The sequence below is a fragment of the Microcebus murinus genome, chromosome 19, assembly GCF_040939455.1.
Source record: "Microcebus murinus isolate Inina chromosome 19, M.murinus_Inina_mat1.0, whole genome shotgun sequence".
Taxonomy (NCBI): Eukaryota; Metazoa; Chordata; class Mammalia; order Primates; family Cheirogaleidae; genus Microcebus; species Microcebus murinus.
In genome coordinates this window covers 42120341-42144446 of record NC_134122.1, presented here as the reverse complement: position 1 = coordinate 42144446, position 24106 = coordinate 42120341, and the positions used below count along the sequence as shown (strand labels likewise).

The window sequence follows — 24106 nt, the reverse complement described above, 5'->3', positions numbered from 1 at the left end:
CTTAAAGATTATTAGTTTAATGTATTTTTCTAGTGGATCTTCCTATCTAGACCACTCGGAAAGACTTAGACTAACATTCTAAACAGTTGATTAATGCCTGGGATTAAGTGCTAGGAAATGAATAAAAAAGGAAAGGAGCCTAATTAAGGCTCCTGAAATCATATCAGGGAGACAATTATCTTCCTTATCCATCAAGTTGGACAACAAACAGGGTGGTGAGGGAGAAAAAGTCAGGGAGGACAAAAGGTCGGTGCCAAAGGATTAGGCAGAGCTTAGACTAATTAGAACGTCTGGGGTCAGCCCTCAATTAAGGAGAATGGAGGTGCACGGGCAGTGCTCTGGAGAATAAATTACTCTGAATGCTGTGCGACAGGACCTGGAGTTTTGTAAATCTTTTAGTGCAAAAAAGACCAAGGCCGAGGCACATGTCCGGGTCAGTCCCTTCTGCAAGAGGACGCCCTTGATTTTTAAGCCTTTCACTCCCCCTATTAGAAAGACCAGGGGGAAGGGGAGAGGGCAGAGGCAAAAGAAGAGCCTCAGGGGAGACTCTAAGTCATCCCTCGCGGCCCCCCAGCGCAGCAGGCGGCGGGGCGCTGGGCGGGCGGGCGCTGGGCGGGGCCTCGCGAGCATCCTCCGAGCAGCCGCCGCTGAGCACGCTGGGAAAATCCTTCCTCCCTCGGACATGGCGCCCACCCGCCCGGCGGCGGCAGCAGCCGGCTCCGGCGCCGCGGTGCGCGGGTCCGGGCAGAGAAGCGGCTCCAGCGTCAGTCGCGGGGTGGAAGGGGGCGGCGGCGGCGGCGAGGGCGGCGGGGGCGGCGGCGGGGGCGCCGAGAGGGGGCGCCAGTGTTAGACCTGAGGGCGCCGGGGCACCCGGCCCGGGCGCGCGGGGAGCTGCGGGGCGCGCGCCGGCCCCGGGGCGCCGCGGGGATGGTGTCCCAGGTGCTGCAGCTGCTCCGCCAGGGCGTGTGGGCCGCGCTCACGGGCGGCTGGTACCACGACCCGGAGCACAGCAAGTTCACCAACAGCTGCCACCTGTACCTGTGGCTGTTCCTGCTGCTGCTGCCCCTGGCCCTGCACCTGGTGAGTGGGGAGGAGGGCCGAGCCCCGGGGAGCTGCGGGGTGGAGGGGAGAGGGAGGAAGGAACCCTGCAAGACTTAAGGTCAACCTCAGGATGGAAAGGGTTGTTGGTAGTGATTCTTGAGAGGTGGGAGGGAGAAAGGCTTCAGGAAATTTGGGACGGAGAACGTGCAGTGGAAGAGGGCACTGAAAATTCACTGGAAAAGAAAGAAGTAGAGAGGACTTTGGGAGCTCTGGGACTCATTAAGAATTGATGCCGGATGTTAGGATGAGTCAGACTCCGCTTGTCGCTGGGGAATGTTGCTTGAGCCTATTTTGTAGGTGGACAGGCCCTAGGCCGCGTGGCTGGTTAGCTTGGGATAATGTTTGGTATAAAATATCGCAGGTGATAGCGAAAAGGCAAAGCGAAATGTAATAATGCAAACCTATTTTAGGTGTTGATCTTTTTCCCCCCCTCTCTCCTCCCTTCCTGTTTTGCTTCGAGAAGGCGGCAGGTTCATTTACTTTCCTTGCAATTTTCACACCACTATGTATGGAAATCTGTAGGAAGATACAATAATGGATAAATCTGATGTACTTTATGCTAAACAACGTATTGCAGCATCTAGTTGTGGTAGGACGTTTTATAGTGAGTGCCTGCTGAATAACTGTATATATGACCTTCCGAGGTAAATTATACCTAATTGAAACTGTGGTTAACCTTATTTGAAAAGCTGTGCAGGTAAAGTATTCCATGACTTGTTCAACTTTATATGCCAGGAATCTAGTTTTGAAATGTCTGTTGATGGACTTTATTCCCAAAACATTATTTGAGCTCCACAGCAAAACTCTTAAATGAGTTTACATGGCTGATAGATTCCGAGTTTGACATTTGTGATTGTCCAGGATTTGGTGCTATCTTACTCTCTTTTTGGCAGTTTATCCAAAGGGTTAGAAGTCAGGCTGCCTGAGTTAAATTTTGGGTCCACCCCTTACCAGTGCTGTGACCTTGGGGAAATCATATCTGATTTTTCGTTTTCTTATCTGTAAAATGGTAAAAATAATAGTACCAGATGTACAAGATTGTTTTAGAGGTTAAGTGAGATAATACTTATAAAGCCATATATCTGGCTTGACCTGGGAGTGGACTCAGGCCTGGCTTTACAGTTCTGTTCTTCTCCTTATTAGCCATTTTGCTTGATACTGGACTTTTTTAAACCTTAAGCTTTCTTATTGTTAAAAATGGAGGTGATAGAACACAGGTCTGGGTTCAAATTCTGCTGCTTCTTAGTGTGTGAATTTGAGAAAGCTTCAGCTTCCTTGTTTGTAAAGCAGGGATAATTATAATGTCTCCCTAATAGGGTGAATAGGAGGACTGGATAAATTAATAGATTAAAGTACTTTTCAGTGCTTGGTGCATATAAAATGCTCGGTAAGAATTAGCCTTTCTCCCCCAACCCACCAGCCTCATCTTCCCAAATCTCTCCGTCCTTCAAAACCCAGTGGAATGACCACTCTGTCTAGGCTTCCCTGATTCCATTTAGTTAGAATTAATTTCTCTTCTCCCTTGCCCTTATACTATTCTATATTTACTATTAGTATTATAATAGTCTATAGTCCAAAATATACTATTTTATATTTACTATTAATATTATAATATTCTATAGCACTTTTGATTTCTGCTTTGTACTTTGTTGTTGGAACATGCATTTTACTTCTTCCCCAAATCATGAGCTTTTTGAGGACATGGATTTTTATTTTGTTTGTTCATCTTGGTTTTCCTTGTTGTACCTGGCAGAGTGCCTGGAATTTGGTTAACATTGATCTCATATATAATAAACTAGGATTTCTCTTTCTGTTTCAACCAGCATCATATTATCTACCTTACTACACATTTTGAATGTTTCCTGATAATGAAAACAATATATATAACACTTGTAATCCCACTCTTTAGCAACAAGCACATTAACATTCAATATATGTTTCTATAGATATTTTTTCTATGCATATGGGCTCATTTTTATAAAACTCTGCATACGATTTAATGTGTACATATGTTCAGAGCCCTTAATTTCTACCTAATTATGTTTTATTGAGTAGCTTGATTTCTGTCTTGTATTTATAAATAGGAAATCATCCTTAGTTAGCTTTCTCTTTAATGATATTTAAACGTAATTGTTGGCTAAATCTCAAGACTTCAGAAAGTGAAAAACTGGTACCTTAAATAATTTTACTCTCATATTGGACTTTTTTTTAAAGTCATAACAGATATACCAAAATTTTTATGTCTCTATGCCAGTGTGCCTTTAACTTTTATAGAATAATTATATGTGAGTGCATTTATTGTTATGCTACTTTTTCATAGATAGCCTGTTTTATTTAAAAAAATGGCAGGTTATTTTCTTATTCTGGTCTCTGAAAGTACTTAGAAATAAAAGGCCTCCTCCCCCAAATGAAGCTTCTGTTCTCTAGGTCTCCATGCTTAAGTATATTCCTCTGGACTTCAGTAAATATTGTCTGTGATTATTAATATATTTTTCATTTTGTTTTACTAACAGGAACTTGGTCCAAAAAAAGATACTTACTGCTCACTCATGGCAGGGGCTTATTCAACATTCTGTTATTTAACATGTCCTGAGCTTTTCTGGTTTCTGCACAATTTCAGTTTAAATATGTTTAATCAAGAAAGTTTCACTGTTGAAAGGATCCACTTTTTAGTTTAACAGATACCTTGAATATTTAAATAAATGTTTTTATTATAAATTACTGAGGCAAACTTATTTCTAAGCCCTAGAATTTACTTACATCTGGGTGACAATGTGATAAGTAGTTATTTATTAACATTTATAAACTATATCTTTATGAGAAATGTCATAAATGTCCAACTAAAAACTGTAAGCCAATTTGGATAATTTGGAAAGAGTTTTACTTTGATTCCTTATTAACCGAAAGATGATTTGTCTTGAGAGATGTTTAAACTTTCATTTATTATACATGTTTTGTCTTTGGTCTTTTGAGATGACAACTCATGGAAAGTCAGGATAGAACTTTACAAGAGGAGCATGTGAGCATGATTCTGGCCTTGTATAAGTTCTGAGAGCACTAGCCTCGTGTCAAAAACATTATTCCTGTTTTTCCTCTTATCGATTGTGTGGTCATATACAAGTCACCTCACTTCTCCAGACCTCAGTTTTATCATCTGTAAAATGGGGATAACCACTTTCATTTTGCAGGTTTAGCAGTTGAGGTCCACAGAGAGTACAATACATGACTAAGGTCATCTAGACAGTAAGTGATACAATTCAGAATTTTAGCAAGGTCCTGTCATATCCGAGTCTTTGGCCTTTCCATGACACCGTGCTGCCTTACTTGGTACACATAAGAGCAATCTGAACTTGGTGAAACAGTAGACCCAGATAAAAGTGCAATTATGCTTAAGCCCATGACATTATGGTCAGCTCCAGTAGAGAAAAAGAGGTGAGTTGTAGAAAGAATAGGGTGGAAACTTCACATCCTTCACGACCCCATGCAGGACTATATTATGTATGATTTTTCAGGTCTGACAAATACTGTTAGGATGGGCAGCCCTTTCCTCACTTGCAGACAGAAAACTTGTCTTTTGTTTTATAACTGTAGCTTTATGTTTCCTTTCCTTTCTTTTCATTTCAGCCAGACATGCTTTGTTTCCATTTCTGCTTTTCAAAATTTAGCCTTAGAGACTTTCTTTGACAAGAACCACATCATTTCTAATTGCTATAATTCTAATTAAATGGGATTATCTATCAAGTGCTAGCATGGCACTAGGCAGATAGTAAGCAGTCAACGTGTACTAGCTGCTATTATTACAGCTAGTTGGTGACTTTTCTATTATCGTCTGTAGCCACTTCCTGTTTGGGTACATCATTATCTTTCCTTAGATCTTGCATTTCTTTTCTTTCTTTTTTTGAACAATATTTTCCAAACATTTTATTATGAAAAATTTAAAACATACTGAAATCATTTTACCATATGCAGCCATATAACCACCATTTGGATTCTGCCCCATTAACATTTTACTGTACTTGCTTTATCACATATCTACCCATTTGTTCATCCTTCTATTGATCCCTAATTCCACTTTATTTTCTCGAGGCATATCAAAATAAACTGCATGCATCACTCTGTTTCTTCACCTTGCATAGTAAGTGACATTTTGGCTGGGCACAGTGGCTCACGCCTATAATCCCAATGCTTTGGGAGGCCAAGTTGGGAGGATCACTTGAAGCCAGGAGTGTGAGACCAGCCTGAGCAAGAGCGAGACCCCATCACTACGAAAAATAAGAAAAATTAGCCGAGTGTAGTAGCACATACCTGCATTTCCAGCTACTTGGGAGGCTCAGGGAGGAGGACCACTTGAGCACCCCAGGAGTTCTTTGCTGCAGTGGGCTATGATTGCATGACTGCACTCCAGTCTGGGCAACAGAGTGAAACCCTGTCCTTAAAATAAATAAATAAATAGGTAAATAAATAAATGACATTTTGATAGAAATTTAAATACAATACATTTTAAAGAAAGTTGCCATGGGAGCTCTGGTTGTGGCTGTACTCAGTGGTATCTTGGATCATATTCCCCTCTCCATCTCACCCCTAACCCAGGAAACAGGGTTTACTGATGTCTAAGCAATGAAGGTGCAATGGATGTTGAGTTTTGAGACTAGGATCTTAAGGTCTTACATTTCTTTGAACACCCTTCTGCCCCTACTTCTAACATGTAGGATGCCTTTGTGTAAATTACGGTAAAGTGGTCTGCCCAAAGAGGGATACTCGTTCCTGGTCCATTTGACCCTGTCAGCTGGAGGTCAGCATCCTGCACAACCTTACATAGCAGACCTGGCCCATTCCACTTGATTGTTGTTATTTTGTTGGACTGCTTGGCATGTTGCTCTTCCCAAAAGGTTGCCTCTCATCTTCATCAGTTGTAGCATTCATATTCACTTTCTTTGTAGGAAAGGCTTTCTCTGATATTCAATCATATGGACTATGCTTTCCTTCTCTCCTTTGACTCCCAGAACCTTGTTTTCTGGTCCTTCCTCGTCTGGGAGCCTTATTTATTCTCTCATTGAGATGCCTGATCCTTTGTGCTTTCCCATAATTCACTTGAACTTCTGACTTCCTGCCTCCTGCCCTCACCTGCCTGCAGCAGAGTAGGGTTTGAGGTGAAGAGCCTGCAGCAATGGGGACACTTAAAAAGCATACCTGGCCCTCCAAAGGAAGTGCATACCCAGCCCTTCTAGATTTGGGCTCAATGCCATCCCATGCAGTTGGCCTTAAAATTTTCCTGCTCCAGATGGCTCTTTGGCCTGTGTGTGCAAAGGGCTTGGCTTGGCTGAGGGCTCTGCTTTCCTGGCATAAGCACATTTGCTAGGAATAGCCCTCCTCTGTTAATAGGGTTGTCTTCTTCAATGTTTTCAAGTTGGTGCCTCCTTTGAGTGACAATTGCCACCTTTCTGCAAAATTCCTCCCATTTATCCTCCTCTTCTGCCATTAGACATATACACATCTGCGGGCAGGATCTGTGTTCCCAGGTTGTGTTTTTGTGTCTGTGACAAAAGAACCAGCACCTGCCTGTGCTGGGACATTGGCCCCTGGAACGCCTTCCAAAAATGGGACTGTTTTTTCTTTCGGTTCACAATTTTGTGACAGATTTTTCTGGTGGTTAAATTTATGTCTCCTGCCCCAGTCCCACTTTTCTAAGGGCTTCTTGAGATTTCTCCCTCATAGAATAATCAAAGCGTCACTCATTCAGTCACTTCCACAGGCAGGAAGGGGTATGAGGATGACATGGTCTCTTGCTCTCCTCTTGCCTCACGCACTGGCTGGTGTTTCTGATGCCTTTAGCACTAGAGAGCAGGGACAGTCTTTGTTGACTGGCACGGTGGTAAGCTGGCTTTGGGCTTCAGAGCATGGCATGCATTCCTGGCTGACTCTGGTGAGCTGCCTTCATGCACTCTCAGAGACCCCGTTCTCCTTGCCAGCCCTGTCTCTCTGGCGGTTTCCTTGAGGAGAGTTGCTGCGTCTCTCCCCTGCACAGTGGTGAACTCCCTCCACCTCTAGCTTCCTTCTGCTCAACAGCCATCTCAGACATTATCTAAAGCAAACCAGTGCAGATTCTCGCATGCATAAGTCTATGTGAATGCTCATGTATTCTTTGCTCCACTGCACTCTGGGTGGGCAGCCCAAGCTCCATGTAGCAGCTTCCCCTTATTGCCTCCATTAGAGCTGCTAGCCAGCCAGTCTCTGCTCTTTTACCCCTTCTATGAAGGAATCAGACAGCAGTCTACTGCACCCCCTACCCACTGCCCAAACGGTAGGGGGCTCATATCAAGTCTCTGAGTGGTCCCAAGAAGCACTTCTCTCTTGACTGAGGGAAGGGATGTGACAACAGTCCTCTCCAAAATCTCATTATAGACTCTATTACATCCCAACCTCAAAATCTCTTTGGTTTTACCAAGTTTGTTTTTTAATTTATACTGCAGATCCAGTGTAGTCAGTGGGGGGGATATGGTCAGCAGGGGGTGCTGCTCGTCACAGGCATTTAGGGACACAGGCCTCTGTTGTGAGTTAGCTCATCCTCACCCCCTGACCCTGCTAATCATTGCCAGTCACCATGGTGGAGGGAGAGAGAGTGGGCATCATGCACTGGCTCTTGAGGCTCCTGCCTACAAATGGCAGATATATTGTCCACTCAGACTTCTTTGTCAGGGCAAATTGAATGGTCTCACCTAACTTTAAAGAAAGAGTGCATTCCTGCTGTGTGTCTGACGGACAAAATTTTGGACATATTTGTTGGACAGCACTTATGTCTATGACAACACACTGAGTGCCACATGTTCTGCTGGATATTAGGGAGAAACAGCAGGAGAATAGGGTAGACTGATGTCTCTCCCTGTGAAGTTAGCAGATGAAGATAAACAGACCCGAATGACACAGGGATAATCGTTATGATAGGGAAAGTACAGGTGCTCTACAATAAAGAATCCTGGCTCCCCAGGGAAGGAAGGGAGGAAATAACTTCTAATTTGAGACTTGGTGAGTGAATAGGGGTTAGCCAAGCAAACGTGGGTAAGGGAGAAATAGCATCTCCAGCAAGGGAAACAGAGGATATTAAAGCTCTCAGGTGTGAGAGAGGGAGAGTCTGGCCAGTTTGAGGCATTAGAATTTCAGTGTGGTTGGATCGGACAAAGGGAGGTGGCAGCAAGGGATGAAAATGAAAAAGGTTACAAATGGCCTTTCAGCCAACGTAACTTTGCTTGTCCTGCAGACATGAGCAAATGTATGCCTTGAAAAATTCTTTTGGCCCCAGTTTGGAGAATGGATTGGAAAAGTAGTGCAAGAGGGATGGTGTTGGTTTGTACTCCAGTCTTATCCTGCATTAAAAAATGTTTTCAGTATTTTATCAGATTTTCAAAATTGGTGGCTGTCACATTGCCTGAGTTTAACATGTCCTGAAGTTCTGTGGCTTATTGTTTATGATATGGCTCATGTTAGAACCTGTTTCTCTGGTCCCTGCTTCTCTCTTCTTTTCTCTCTTTTCCAGATTATTTTTGGGTTAGGTGAGGCTGGAGTGTGGCTGGTCTGGAAATGGGGGTCCAGGGAAGGGATGAATGGGCAAGGCATGGGCTAAACCAAGTTAGGATAATTAATGTTGGTCTCATTTTGAGTTACGGACAGGAAAGTGATTGTATTGCAGAATATTCCTCTGGTTTTCTCTCATAGAAGTTGTGACTAAATTTGCTCCCACCAGTGCCCTTTTTCATCAAGCACATAGCACTTTACTTCTACCTCCTTTAAAGAAGCTGGGTCATTCTGTGATTTTTATAACTTGTTGTGTACCTGTCCTTTCATTTATCCATCTTAGTGTGTGCCAGGCTGAGTTCATGGCAGTGCACGCCAGTCCTGCCCTCATGGAGCTGTCAGTCTGGTGACCAATTACCAAGGAAATGGAAAAGCTCTACAAATTGTGATCAGTGCTCTACCAGAAATAAGGGAGGGGCTCTTTTAGACAGGGTGGCCAGGGAAGGTTTATCTGAGTGGGCGACCATTTAGCTGAAATCTCAAAGGTAAGAAGAGGCTGCCCAGGCCATGAGCTTGGGAAAGAGCCTTCCAGGCCCGAGGGAGGAGCTCAGAGGCAAGGAGGCTTGGTGTGTTCTTAAGACTGTTGGCAGGCCAGGTAGGCAAGGGTGGAGAAGATGACATGGAGGACAGGGGGATAAGTTTGGAGAGGCTGGTAGGGTGGGGCCACATGGCCCTTGCAGGCCAGGAGGAGTTGAGGTTTAATTCTCAGTAGAGTGAAACCACACTAATGGTTTGGGTTCTGTTTTGTTTTTGTTTTTATTTTTAGCAAGTTTGAGGTACAATATGGATTACTTTATCTCCTAGTTTTTATTTTTAAAAAATTTCTAACCTACAGAAGGGCTGCAAGATTAGCACAATGAATACAATGCTAATATATACCCTTTACTTAGAATGACCAGTTCTTAGCATTGCACCACATTTGCTTCATCACTCCTTTTACATAGTTATACAGTTTTTATTTTGCTGTATCATTTCAGAGTAAGTTGCAGACATGAAGGCGCTTCCGCCTAAAACTTCAGCAGGTGTCTCCCACATAATTATCACACTCAGAAAAGTTATCATTGATATAATGCTATTGTTTAATATACAGTTCCTATCCAAATTTGCCCAGTTATCCCAATAATGTCCTATATAGCTGGGGCTTTTTGTTTTTTGTTTTTTTCTGCATCCAAGATTCAATCAAGGATCAAACATGGCTTTTAGTTGCCACGTCTCTCGCTTATCTTTTATTCTAGAACGAGTTCTCTAAGCCTTTCTGTTTTCTTTCATGGCACTGAAAGTTGTTTCCAACAGTGTTTCTTAATTTCAGTTTTTCTGTTTCCTTGAGATTAGGTGTGCTTATGTACTTTTTGGCATGGCTACTACTATATAAGTGTTGTGTCCTTGTCATGCATCACATCAGGGGGAGGTGATGTCATTCTCCCACTCACCCTCCAACCCCCATTATTTGTGCTATTAAGTGTGGTCATTGGTTAAGGTGGTGTTGGCCACATTTCTCTATTGCAAAGGTGCCTGTTTTTCCCTTTGGGTTTAGCAAGTAATCTGTGGAATGAAACCTGGAGACCATATATATTATATTCCACAAAATCTTTCATTCAGTAGTCATAGCATAAATTGATATTTTTTGCCTAAAAAATTAGTGCACTGATAGTTGCAAAATGATGACTGTTTGCTTTTTTGAGATGAGGTCTTGCTTTGTTGTCCAAGCTGGTCTTGAACTCCTGGGCTCAAGCAATCCTCAGATCTCAGCCTTCTGAGTAGCTGAGACTACAAACATGTGCCACCATGCCCAGCTACAAAATGGCAATTGTCTATTAATTTTCTTTCTAACTTTATTAATTGTTATTCTTTTATATACAAGAGCTTTTCTTTTTTCCTGTCCCTGTAGTTTGTTGTGCTTGTTAGGTGTGGTCTCAAAGATTCGGGTTTTTTTTTTTTTGTTTGTTTGTTTTTTGGTTGTTTTATTCAATAGATATAATCTGTTCCTATCATCATTCTTTTTGATGTTCAAATAATCCAAAATTTGGCAAATGGGACCTCGCTCACTCAGATCTTGAGTTTTTTGGACATGTCCCCATCAGTTTATGTGCACTTTCTTGCTATCTGTCCCAACAAGGTATTCTTGGCTTAACTTATACTCTCCCTGCCCCAGCCCTGGAAGAATTAGTCATTTCTCCAAAGAGCCCTGATCCTTTTGGTGGTGAATGTCATTTGGAATCCAAAATCTGGGCTGCAATAGTTGTGTTTATTGCTACTGGGTTGCCTTTGCCCTTTTAGTATACAGAGCTGGGAGATTGATTAATCTATCAATTGAAAACTTGATTAATTAAGTGAGAATTAATTCTGAAACCTTCCATTTAGTCCAAATCACAGGACTCTTCCTCTCCTTCACCCACTCCACATTTAAATATCCCTTCTCCCACAATGAGAACCCTGGTTCATAGCAATGTCATTTGCTCAATCCTAAAATAAACACAGGAGTTACTACTCCCATGATACCACTATAAAATAAATCTTTAAGTAAAGTTCAAGATTATCTAGAGGTTATTATTTTTTATTTAGAATACATCCTACCAGTAATGTCCTGCCAGAGTATTGCATTCTAAAGTTACTTGGGTTAATTCTTTTCTTGTTATGTTTTGATTCTTCTTTGTGGTTGTGCTATCAATTTGATAAATAGTTAGGTTCACCTATGGCTATATAATTTTAGCTTTTTCCCGCATTCTTGTCAACTTAATAATTGTTGGAGGAATAAAGCATTAACATGGCTCCCCAAAACATATAAAAAGATATGCTGAATTACTTCATCAAAAGGTTTCTCTGACTGCTAGAGGAAAGTAGATCAGAGGAAGAGCAAAAATAGAAATGGGAGATTCAGAGGCTATTTTAGTCATCCAGCCAAGAGGTGGTGGCGGCAGTGAAGATGGAGAAATGTGGGTAGATTTTGAAAGGATTTAGTGATATGTTCATTTTCGGGGTGGAGGAGTGAGGATGAGGAGGAATCGAAGGGGATATCCGATTATCTGGTTTGAGCAGGAGGTGTATAGGGTGCCACTGACTGAGATGAAGAGAAGAAGACAGTTGGTGGGACGGATGGGAAACTATAAACACCTAATGTTACTTATATCAGTTTGGAGTTTCCTTGTAGATATCAAAGTGCAGATGGGAAGTACATAGTTGCATATAGGTGTGGGGATCTTAAAGAAACAATGTAAGCTAGAGATAAGAATTGGAGAATCATCAGTACAGAGGCTATGTTTATTGCCAATGCACTGAGTGTGCAGAAAGAGAGAAGAGAGCTAAGCAGTGAGGTCCCAGGAGCTCTGCTCTCAGGCAGAGCGCAGGGGAGGTGTCGGTGAGGCAGGGGAAGAGCCAGGGCAGCCTTATGTCTTAGAAACAGGAGAGCATTTCAACCGTGAGCAACTGTGTTGCATGCTGCTGAGAAAAGAGGAAATTGTAGTCATTTTTTTGTCTTTAGAGACACTGACAATAGCACTGTCAGTGGAGTGTTGGGGCGTAGAAGCCAGATTGCTGTGGGTTTAAAAGGCAATGGGAGGTGAAGAAATGAAGACAGTGGGTGAAGACGGTTCTTTTATGCAGGGAGCAGAAAAATGGCAAAATATCCCCCGAGAGCTTCAAAGTCAAGGAGCCTTCTGTCTCCCTCAAGGTTATAGAATCCTTGCCTACAGGGCTGTGATTCCAGTTCCTCCTGGGTGCCTGGTGTGGTGCTTCATACGCAGTGGAAAATCAGATTGCTTTTTCCATTAATGGAAACTACCTTGGTAAAGGAAGACACAGGTTTGGTAGTACATATAACAGACTGTGATCAGGCCTGTTTCAGTAGACTCACCGCAGTGTCGTGGCCAGAATCCAGATCTTCAAAAATGGAGCTTAAAAAACAGAGACATTACTCCCTGCATTGGCTTGCCTTGAAGTTCAAATTGCCATTGCTCCCAAGCAATTATTTATGTAGCAATTATGTATTTCTTTGTGATACTTACATAATAATTATAAATGTTTTCCCTCTCATGGGAAAGTTGGATTTTATAAAACTTATGGACCATTGGATCAAACAAAAATGATTTTTTATCTCATTTATTGTTATTGTTTGATCTTAAATGTACAAAGGAAATACAGATGTTTTGGATGTGAGGGACCTTAGGAATTTTCTAGTCTTATCTCTTATTCTCTGATGTAAATATATATGTTGGATTATGGGTATGTTTCAGTTCCTTCCCCCAAATCTTTACCATCTCAAATGAAAAGTCAGAAAATTGATGCTTGTATCCCATTGGTCTTCCTTGTCCTTTGTTAACTTATTTCTTCTTTCAAGACTACAACTAGGTACTTAATAATCAGGGAAGAAGAAAAGTTACTGAATATAAGAGATATCCCTGAGCAATCCCTGAAACAAATATTTTACCCAGAAAACAGTTGTCTGGCTTGTTTCAGGACTATTTTTTCTTGGGGTGTATCAACACCCCTGACTGTCTATGCAGGCAATAAAAGATTTGCTCTGTGGCTCTTTGCTCCATCTTAAAATGCTATCGTTGCGTTGATTATCCTATGGTATTGATGAATGATGAGTAGATCATGATGATGATGATTATGGTGATGATGATGATAATGACTTTAACATTTGAGTGCCTAGGTACCAGACGATGTATTAATTATTTTAGTTATTATGTTTAATCCTTATAAAAATCCTCTTAAGAACTATTAACTCCATTTCACAAAAGAAACAGATTTACAAAGGCTAAATAACAGCTTGCACAATTTGCTAAATTGTGAAAAGGTACGTAACATGAAATTACTATCATAAATATTTATTCACCAATATTGTTGATGAACTGTTTGCTGGTTACCAAGCTAGGTGTTGAGGGTGTAACGGAGAATAAGACAAACCTGGCTTCTATCTTCATGAGACTTACCATCTGTATATGCCTCTTATGAATAAATTAGAATCAATATGGAGAATGTAACCACCTTAAAAGTGGCGTAGACAATTGTCGAAAATATATATATATAGCTAGTAAATGTGTGAAAAATTATTTTACTAATCAAAGAAACACATATGTTAAAATAACATGATTTTGCATGTCTGGATAGCAAAGATTTAAAAGATAATACCTAATGTGGTTGAAATAGTCATTCTCAAAAATTTAAAGGGAGGTATGTACAAGGTGAGTCACCGAAGCACTGTTTGTTATAGCAGAAGACCAGAAACAGGTTTCCTTTGATGGGGAACTGGCCGAATGGATTATGGTACATGATGGTACATTAAGGTACTTCCTACAGTGGAGTACTATGCAATTGTACAAAAAGGAATGAAAAGATGGACTATTGTAGAAGGATCTCCAGGTAACACTGTTAAGTGAAAAAAAAAAAAAGGAAAATACTTTCAGACTAAAAAGAAGGAGGGAAAAATGAAGCATGCATGCAATTGCTTATGTTTCAAAAAGACATAGGAAAAAGATAAATGAAGACACTAATAAAAATGTAGTTACCTATAGAGGGAGGGACAAAATAGGAAGGCAGCAGGGCTAGAAATGAATAATGACCCTTGTTCAGTAGTTTGGTTTCATACTCAAACAAAATCTATTCCAAATGACTTTAACAACAGAGTTTCTAGGCCTACTAATATAACCTAAAGACAAAAGAACCATGGCATCTTAAATTGTGTTGGGATTACAAATGTGAATCACCACACCCAGCTATACTTTGTTATATTTGAATATTAATTGATACAGGTTTGAAATTTCATGACACTACACATTTTCTATATCATTTGGATTTTGAGGGCATTTAAAAACACAGAGTCAAGGAACTTGATGATAATGAACTCAGTCAGAAGTTCTAATAGTTAAGTTAGTAGCTTTGTCAAAACTATTTCTAAAATTCCTTGTGAAAAATGAATATACAACTTTTGATTTATATTATATATAAAATACAGTATTGATCAGGTTTAGTTTATATTTTGTAAACATTCATATTATTGAATTCTCGTTTTTAATTTTAAATAACACATTTCTTCCTATTAAGAGACATATGACATGGATTTCCAATCTCAATGTCAGTACCGATTTATGGTTGAGTTTATTGCATCAAGTTTGACGTAACTTTGTCTTAAGTAAACTTACTGATTCATTCTATTTATCTCACTATACATTAAACATGTAAATAAAATGTTAACATTGGCCATTTAAAATAGGAAAGACAACATGAATCCAAATTTCTTGACTGTACTAAACATTCCTAGACTAAGTTATCCATTCAATATTCTTTAGGAAAAGAAAAGGGAGAGAGGCTTGGATAATTACAGGTGCCAGCTTTTAAACTAATTTTCAAAACAAGTAAGCCTACCAAGATTCTTGTTTTAATGACCTTGCTGGTACAGTCATATTTAACTCTCCAACTTTTGTCTGTTTTTTCATCTTATAGCATATCCCACAGCACTATTCCGATGGCCCAAACGTTACCTACCACCTCTCTGTCCAGAATTTCCCTTATCAAGCTGCACACCAAGAAAGAAGTCCAGGAGCTCAAAGAAAGCAGAGCAGACTTAATTTTTTTTTTCTAGTCAAGTAGCATGCTATCACAGCAGATTTAGTACAAATAAACAGCATAGCCAAAGAAAGTAGCAGGACTAAGAAAAAGTGTTATTCTACTTTTTTGTTCATCTTACTTTGCAAGATAGAAGTGCAAATAGAGCTAAATTTTGAGTCACATTTCTTGATTCCGTCCACATCATCGTTTTTAAATGAGTATTTGCAAGGGTGGCCTACTTTAAGGGGTGCTGTATTAAGACCTCCCTGTCCGTAACTTGTGGAGCAAGTTCATAGATGTCGGGATACGCTCTGTACATGTCTGGTCCAAACTTCTGCTGGGCTCATGCCAGTTCTCAACATATAACCACAAGTCCTAGATATTATGAGAAAATACTGAATATGTTTCATTTATTTGTTCATAAAGGAAATTCCCTAAATATGTAATGAACTATTATTTTGAATCTGAAAGACGTAAATTCCTTCACATACATAAATGCAGACAAATGATAGCCCTTCTCTGTCATGTGGCCTGATTTTTTGGTAGACACACTTATTCCCAACCCCCCAAGGAATTACAGTTTACTTACATAGGACCCAGAGTCCTGCTTGAATGGCACAGACAAGATACCCAACACTGTCTGTTAAATGAATGAATGAATGAAGGGGAAATGGATGACCAGATGGACAAAGCTGCTCTCTTAATTTGACAAAATGAATGAACAAAATAGGATCCATCTTATCTCTGAAGCAGAAAAGACAACTCAGATTGCTCAGTCTGAATCTCACCTTTGTTGGAATAACCTATGGTTTTCTAAAAAGTCATAGAAGTTGTCAGGCTTCCAGAAATTCGAAGTAGGAGGTTCCAAAGCCCACCTCTGCCCCCGGATAGCATGAATACCCAGGCTGAGCAGCTCCCCGCAGCCAGAGGAAAGAACTCCAGCACACAGCAGCATAACTCAGCACTCTTAGATGAGCATACAAATGTCAGGAATGAATGTGAGGGTTATGTTTGGCAGATTAATGCCTTATTTATTAGGTCGCATACTCTGAGTAAAAATATTTTGCAAATAACTTGAAGCTTAACCTTTAAGCAGGAAAACTCAGTTTATTTTAATCACATTGATAGAATAGTTTTAAATTTCCCTGCCTTCTCTAACAGTGTATTGAATGTCATAGACCATTTTCTTTGTACTTCTAGATATCTTATTTTGCTTTTGTAGCGATAGCCTCAGACATAACTGAGGTATGTGTGTGTCTCAGAAAATTATCACAGAAGTGCCTTTGCTTTTCTCATGGATGGATTTTCTTTTTTCTAGTTTTATTTTTCCCATGATTTCGGCATCACTTCTTACGTCTCGTTACATTATTGTGCCTACTTCTGTTCATTCCTCACCCCACCTTCTAAGTTCTGCCATGAGCTGGGAAAGCAAGTTTATTGGGCTTGTTACGTGCCACATAGGCGAGTTATGCCACAATCAAGAGCACAAAGCATCCAACAAAACTCTTGAGAGGCTCCCCTTCCAGTCAAGTGCATGAACTTTATGCATAGACTTGGTGCCCCAATAAATAGCACCTTCCTTTTCCGAGGGTAACAAAAGAGTCAAAGAGATGGAGTTCAGAATATCACCTTTATTGTGAATGAAGCTGATATTTGGGAATGTGACTTATATCTGCAGGGAGGTGGACTTCCTGACTGTGAGCCCAGGGTCACAGAGACTCACCCGCTTGGGCGAGGGGTGGTGCGGAAGGTCTCTGCCTTGAGGCCTGATGCTGGAGACCTTGCAGCGTGGAGCAGCCACCCAGACACACCTGCTCGGTCCCCCATCTCCGGAGAAGGAAGAAGGGCAAGGCATGAGGAAGACATGTCCTGTTCCTGCTCCCCATATCACCATGAGAAGTCACTAAGGGAGGAGTGAGTCAGAGGTGCAGAAAGGCCAGCTGTACAGAGGAAATAACCCCTCTCCTGGCAACCAAGGAGTGGGGAATTGTTTCCCTCTAACAGTGATGTGTTCTTACTGCCCAGAAAGGTCACTTTGTTTTTATTAATTTCTTCTAAGTCCCTGGTTCTCTATCAGGTCGTTGAAGTTGCTAGGGAAGGAACATCCAGACAGAAGGAGTTCTGTGTACTCATCAGCTGTGTGGTGTGGCCCACTTTATGCTTCAGCTTCTTCGTTTACAAAATGAAAACAATCATTTCCAGAAGTCTTCTTCAAAATTAGTGTGTGAAAGTAGATTGATGAAGTACCCTTATGAAGTACACATCAGTAAGGGTTGAAACCCCAAGCGTGTCCTTCATGTCTGTGCACTGAAACGCTCACAAGCGGTTTGTTCTCATTAGACGTAGACGTCGTGTATGGCTAGTCCTCGTGCAGCCAGATTTTTAATCTCTCCAGGTCATTCCAGAGATGGGAGGCAGTAACCCACTGGCCCATAGTTAGAAACCCGAGCGGCATATTATGGTGTAGCTGCTGTGGAGAGCAGTGTGGCGGTCCCTCAAAAATCTAAACATAGGAATACCATACGATCCAGCAATTCCATTTCTGGATGTTTACCGAAAAGAACGGAAAGCAGGGACTTGAACCGACAGGTGTATACCCATGATCAGAGCAGTGTTATTCGCAATAGCCAAAGTGTGGGAGCATCCGTCCATGGACAGATGAATGAATCAAAACAAAATGTGGTCTGTCCATACAGTGGAATGTTATTCAGCCTTAAAAAGGAAGGAAATTCGGCCATGCTACCACATGGATAAACCTTGAAAATACTGTGCTAAGTGAAATAAACCAGCCACAAAAGGATTTGTATTGTGTGATCCCATTTATATGATGTATCCAGAGTGGTCACACTCATAGAACGCAAAATAGTACTTGCCAGGGGACTCAGGGCTGGGGAGTGGTGAGTTAGTGTTTAATGGGAACAGAGTTTCAGTCTGGTAAGATGAAAATTCTGGAGTTGAATGGTGGTGATGGTGGCACAACACCATGAATGTACTTAACACCATTGAACTCTACACTTAGAAATGGTTAAGATGGTAAATTTTATTTTATTTCAATAAAATGTATATTTTATTTTTATATTTTAATAAAATATATATTTTGCCACAATAAAAAAGAGTTAAAATAAAAGAAAAAAACAAACAACAGGATGGTGATTATAAGGGAGCCAGAGTTATGGGCCTGAAGGAGCAGGTGGGTCCCATGGGGAGGACTGTGACTAGTCCAGGTGTTTTCACAGACAGGTATTTCTAGAAGGTGCCAAGTCCTGAGAAATTTAGTTTTGTGAGATATAGCTATATTTGTAATTGCTTAGCTGGTAACAACATGTTTTTCAGGAAATTTAGTCAGAAAAACTTGGTCAAAGGAGCTATTATACTACCAGTTATATTAATAAGATATTAAGGTCAGAGAACAACATATTAATATAACTTTCCTTTGGCCAACGGTACAATTTTCAAAAATGTTGCCTCCTATTGTTAATTAGAATGTGTTAAAGTGATAAGCTCACGGAAATAAGAAATTATGATTCCCCTTAGAACAAGCAAATGTCTATTCAAAATATGAATATACCTTATATTGGGAGGAAAAGTCTGTGATACAATTTAAAACAATTTGATAACTGCTCATCTACGATGCACTCTTTCCTAAACCATCTTCCTCTCCCTGCTTTCACCTCTCTAAGGACAATGAATCCTAGAGCTGGAGGTCTTTTGATGATGCCTGCAGTAAAATGGCCTTAAAAATGCGTCTGGGAATGTAGAATTGAAAGAGCCTGAGCAAAGCGTAATTGTGTGGCATAAAAAAGGAATATTTGGGAAGATGCTAGATTATGTTTAAAGAGTCTACAGTAGGGACAGGTTATTTATTTCTTTTTTATTTATATATGCGACAGGGTCTTACTGTGTTGCCCAGGCTGATCTTGAACTCCTGGGTTCAAGGGATCCTCTTGCCTCAGCCTCCCAAGTAGCTGGGACTACAGGTGCACACTGCTGTACCTGGCTAGGGAGAAGTTTTTAAAGGAATCATGAGATCAGGGAATTTGGGAAGGAATAATGTACCATGCATAGCATGCTGTAAAACCTTTCCTCTCCCAGGAGATTTTTAGGTAAACCTCTATCTCTTGCTATGACCTGGTGAGATACATGGGCTTTCTGCAGATGTGACAAAGTGCCAGTGGTCCTTCATAGAGGATGAGGTAAGGGGCTTTTCTCACCTGGGTTGCAACCTAGATACTAATGCTCACGTTAATTTCAAATTCTAGCTCCTTGCCTTGTCTCAATTTCAATATTACCAAGCTTATACAGTAGTCCAAATTTACGAGGATGAATTGAAAAGTAAAATTCCTCTTTATTGTGGCATGTCATTTTTTTCCCCAATGAATTTTCCCAAGAACCATATATAATCTTTTATCTCTGACCTTTCTTCCCTAGCATTCTTTTCCCAGTACCTTAGAGTTTTCTCAACTTATCTCTAATCTAATTTGTGTGGAAGCTTCCCCATGGAAATGGAACCCCCCATATTAATTAGGTTAAGCAATGCTAGCTTCTACAGCAGGCAAAACACCAGTCTCAGTGGTTTAATGAATCAGAGTTTATTTTCTTACTTATTGGTAAGGCCCATCTTGGGTCTGTAAGACCTTTGCTCCATAGAGTCACTCAGGTACTCAGGCTAAAGGAAGCTTCATCATCTTACAAATGTATCCTCTGGAATATGTGGCCTCTGAGGTCACCAAGTAAAGAGAAGAGTGGGATATAGGAGGCACCTAGCTCGTAACTGTGTAGGCTCAGCATTTCTGCCTGTAGTCTATTGGCCAAAAGCAGTCACATGATCCCAGCCTACCTGCAAGAGAGGCTAGGAAATGCAGAAGAGCAGATGGAATATTTAGTGAGCACTGACTCTCTGCTATCCCTGCTGACTGGAGTACTGTGAAACCATAGTTAAAATTCGATCAACTTTTGAATATAATTTGCATATAACAGCATTCTATATCTATTTTCATGGACATGTATAGTTTCTTCTATTAATTTCTTCAAGCTAATTCTAGCTTTAGTCTAAGTTTTTTAAACCCCAAATAGTTAAGGAAATGTGATAGGGGCTATTTAGTAGCCCCCTTATCTCTCTCTCTCCTCTTTCTGTCTTTTCAACTTGTCTATATATTGTTTGACCGTCTTCATAGCTTTTCAACAGGAGGTGCATGTGTAAATGTAAAACTTAGCTGCTGCTGGGTGGGGAACCTGACTTTCTTATCTATCTATCTATCTAATATTATCTTACTTAACCATTCTTTCATTCACTTATTTATTACTTTGCATTTATTTGCGTACTTTTCCCCCCATGAAGTGAAAGCAGGTTAGTGATGGTGAAAATCCCTCACTTTATCTTTTACTTGTGGTTATCATTTTTGTCATTCTTTGTTGTGCTTTTTCTTTGGTTATTCTGTTTTAGGGACGGTCTTCCCTAGATGACATACACTTGGAAGGGGCGATGGCAAGTTGTGCAAGAGCTGCTTAGGAGCAGATGGGGGCTGGGCCTTGCTGTCTGCAGGCCTAACGGGGGTTGCAGGCTGCAGCCAGGGGTGGGGAACCTGGGGCTTTGGGGCTACATGGGCCTTCTAGATCCTTGAGTGTGGCCTTCTGACTACACTCCATCCCAAAGGGTAAGAATTTAGTTTAGGAAGGACCAGAGAATCGGTGATGGTCCATGGTCCTGGGAGAGAATTAGGAAGTTATGTGGGGAATGCTGCAGAGTGGGACACTTCCATGGGTCCCAGTGATTCTTTTGGTTTCTTGAGGGGACTGGACAGGATTGAGCTGAACTTCATTGTAATCTCCATACTGAGATCGTCTTGTCGCTCCTGGAAATGTCCCTCTTCCTTCTGGAAGCAGTATGTTTTTGTGGCCCTCCTGTGAGTCACAACCCTAGGGAAACCCATGGCGTGCTGGTGTTATTTCAGCAGGAGGCCAGGGAGGGGCTGGAGGGAGAGGTTACCCTAGTCTTCCTTCTTTCTTTTTCCTTCTGTTGTCCCAAGGCCTTTTGTGTTTTGTTGACAGAAGCAGCATCTTAAGGGCCTTTCCCTTCCCTGTAAGACCAAATACCGAGGAAGATGCATTGGATTAGGTGATAGAAAAGAGCTAATAGAAAATGGGGAGGTTCCCTCTCATACATCCTTCATTCTGAGGGTTCCTGTCTGCAAATCCATTGTTGGTCATCAGTGCAACTACTACAGAACCTGAGAAACAAGAAAGACTTAAAAAATATAAAATAAAAAGATAAGCAGCTCTTTCTCCTCAAGAATTGTAAACCGGGACAATTTACAAAACTAATAAAATTTAAATTCTTGCCCAATTTACACTCAATATGTAGTCCAAAAATGCTTCCAGATTTAAAACAAGAAGAAAATCTTAAAATCAAATTATTTTTTTCTTTCTTTTCTCTTCTTTAGGCTTTTCCTCCAAATGCGATCACTGTATTTTTTTACTGCAGTTCAGTGACTATATTCTTCACTGTCATCAAATTAGTCAGTTATCGCCTGCACCTCATGTTTGATAAAGGAGAAGTAATTCAGCAGAAGCCCTCCAGAAAGAAAGAAAAGCCAAATAAAGGCAAAGAGGCTAACAGTGAACACATAACTAATCACAAAATCCCAAGGTAACATTTCCGATGTGTCAGTTCATAATTAAAATTATGATTAAAATAACTTTTCTCATTTATTAGTTTATGAAAACACCAGTATAGGCAGACACAAATATGTACACTTTTCTTGTATTTAAGCATATTCTTACACATAAAACTGATAATGATAATCAAGATGGTTTAACTGGCTGTCAGCATGACCTTATACCATGATCCAAAATTCATTTGCCTTCAGTTTAGTGCTGTAGAAAATTTTCCTTCAGTATTTCTGTCTTATTTCAATGCTTAGAGCATGATAGAGTATTTTAAAATCAAATGTCATTTTTGTTTGTTGATGTAAAAGTCATACATTGACTAGAACTGAAATATTAAGAGTGATTACTGTCCAGGCATGGTGGCTCACACCTATAATCCTAGCCCTTGGGAGGCTGAGGTGGGAGGATCGCTTGAGTCCAGGAGTTTGATACCAGCTTCTGTCTTCGGAGAGACTAGTCTTTATAAAAAATAGAAAAATTAGCTGTGCATAGTGGCTTGTGCCTGTGGTCCCAGCTACTTGGGAGGCTGAGGCAGCAGGATCACTTGAGCCCAGGAGTTTGAGGTTTCAGTGAGCTATGATCGTGCCACTTCACTCCAGCCTGGGCAACAGAGCAAGACCCTGTCTCCAAAAAAACAAAAAAGTAATTATTGAGTAAGAGTAAACGTCCTTGTCTTGTTATCATTCTTGTATTATTTCTTATAGGTCCTTCAAAAAGCATGTCCTATAATTTTAAAGTAATGTTTATTACTCTTGTAAATGTAAAATTAGTATATAAGGAATATGACAAAATAGACTCTATAAAAAAACGTTTTTGGATTAATACCCAAAGTGTCATGGTTCTATTTGATAATATCACTGCTCTTGTGTTTCTCACGTTGGGTTAGCAATAATAGGCAGATTCACAATGGCAAAAAGGAAGAGGGCAATCGAAACCTCTCTACGCCTCCCCTCCGCTGCAGCTCCAGAGGGCAAAGCATAAACTCCCATCACTCTTCCGGGCCGTCGGTCAGTAGTCTTTTTTCCTTTTTCGCTCTCTTCATGTTGTTTTAGTGTTGATTGCATGTAGAGTGGGAGTGTTTAGCAATTGTAGTTTTAAAGCTGTAATTACTGGTCCTTGTGCTCGTGGAATATCACATCTCAGGGTGTGGAAATGTCCTGAAAGGTGCACTTGGGACCATAAGATAAATGCCTGGTCCTGTTCAAAGCACACCCACCGGCCTCCTCTGCTGTCCGCTCCCACCTGCCCACCCCTGCTGGGCTGACCATACTGGCCAGAGAGCCCACGTGCAGACCTTTGCTTTCTTCTTGCTTCTCCTGTCTGTCACCCATTTAAGTCATCGTGTTTGCAGTGCCTTCCACCTGGAATCAACATCACCTCTCCACTGTTTGCTGCATTAAATCACACCTATCTTTGAAAAGTCAATATATTACTTTTTTCCTAGATTAACTTTATTGGGCCCTATTCACTATAGTATAAGAAGTGCCTTATTCTTTCTCTTTTTACTTTCTTAATTAGCAAGCCCTCCTTAGAGTACAGTTGTCTTGGTTGAATATCTCTCTCTCTCCCTCTCTGTCTGTCTCTCTCTCCCTCTATATCTGTCTGTCTTTCTCTCTCTCTCTCTCTCTCTCTCTATATATATATATATGTATATGTTTGTATCTATTTCTGCTCTCCATTTTATAGAAGCTTAAGTAAAACAGTGTCTCCTTATCAGTGTCTGCTGACTGCCTGGAAATGTGCAGTGAATTCAGTCATATATTGATTTTTGTTTCTTCATTTGTTTAGGAGTTGCCAGCACAGGAAACAGTGGAAGATCTCAAAGGTAAAATGTTATCATCATTTAATATTTTATGACAGCATTATCCTCAGGGAAGTGAAAAATATTTTTTATAAAACAGAACGCCAGTGAATTAATTGAAAATAAGAACTATACCCAAGGCTGCATAGTTATATTTTCATTTTGTTTCTTTAATTAATTAATTTTTTATTTTTTATTATTATGAGACATAATAGTTGTATATCTTTGTGGGGTATGTGTGATATTTTGGTATAGGCATACAATGTGAGTTAATCACCTCAGGCATTTAACAATTCTTTTTGCTTTAGGAACATTCCAATTCTACTTTTTTAGTTATTTTAAAATATACCCTAATTTATTGTTGATTATAGTCACCACTTTGCTGTGCTATCAATTATCATTCATTGTATCTATATTTTTGCA

At 40.5% G+C, this 24106-nt stretch overlaps 1 protein-coding gene across 3 annotated transcripts in view; it reads left to right on the top strand.

Annotated features, from left to right (window-relative positions):
- The first annotated feature begins 908 nt into the window (after positions 1–908).
- The window catches only part of PCNX2 (pecanex 2), a 264024-nt gene continuing 240826 nt past the window's right edge, over positions 909–24106 (top strand). For all 3 annotated transcript variants that reach the window (XM_075995467.1, XM_012738242.3, XM_012738240.3), the window contains exons 1-4: positions 909–1080; positions 21657–21862; positions 22769–22889; positions 23671–23707. In XM_075995467.1, coding sequence (XP_075851582.1) covers positions 928–1080; positions 21657–21862; positions 22769–22889; positions 23671–23707 — 517 coding nt within the window. In that variant the 5' untranslated portion in view covers positions 909–927. The remainder of the gene's footprint in view (positions 1081–21656; positions 21863–22768; positions 22890–23670; positions 23708–24106) is intronic.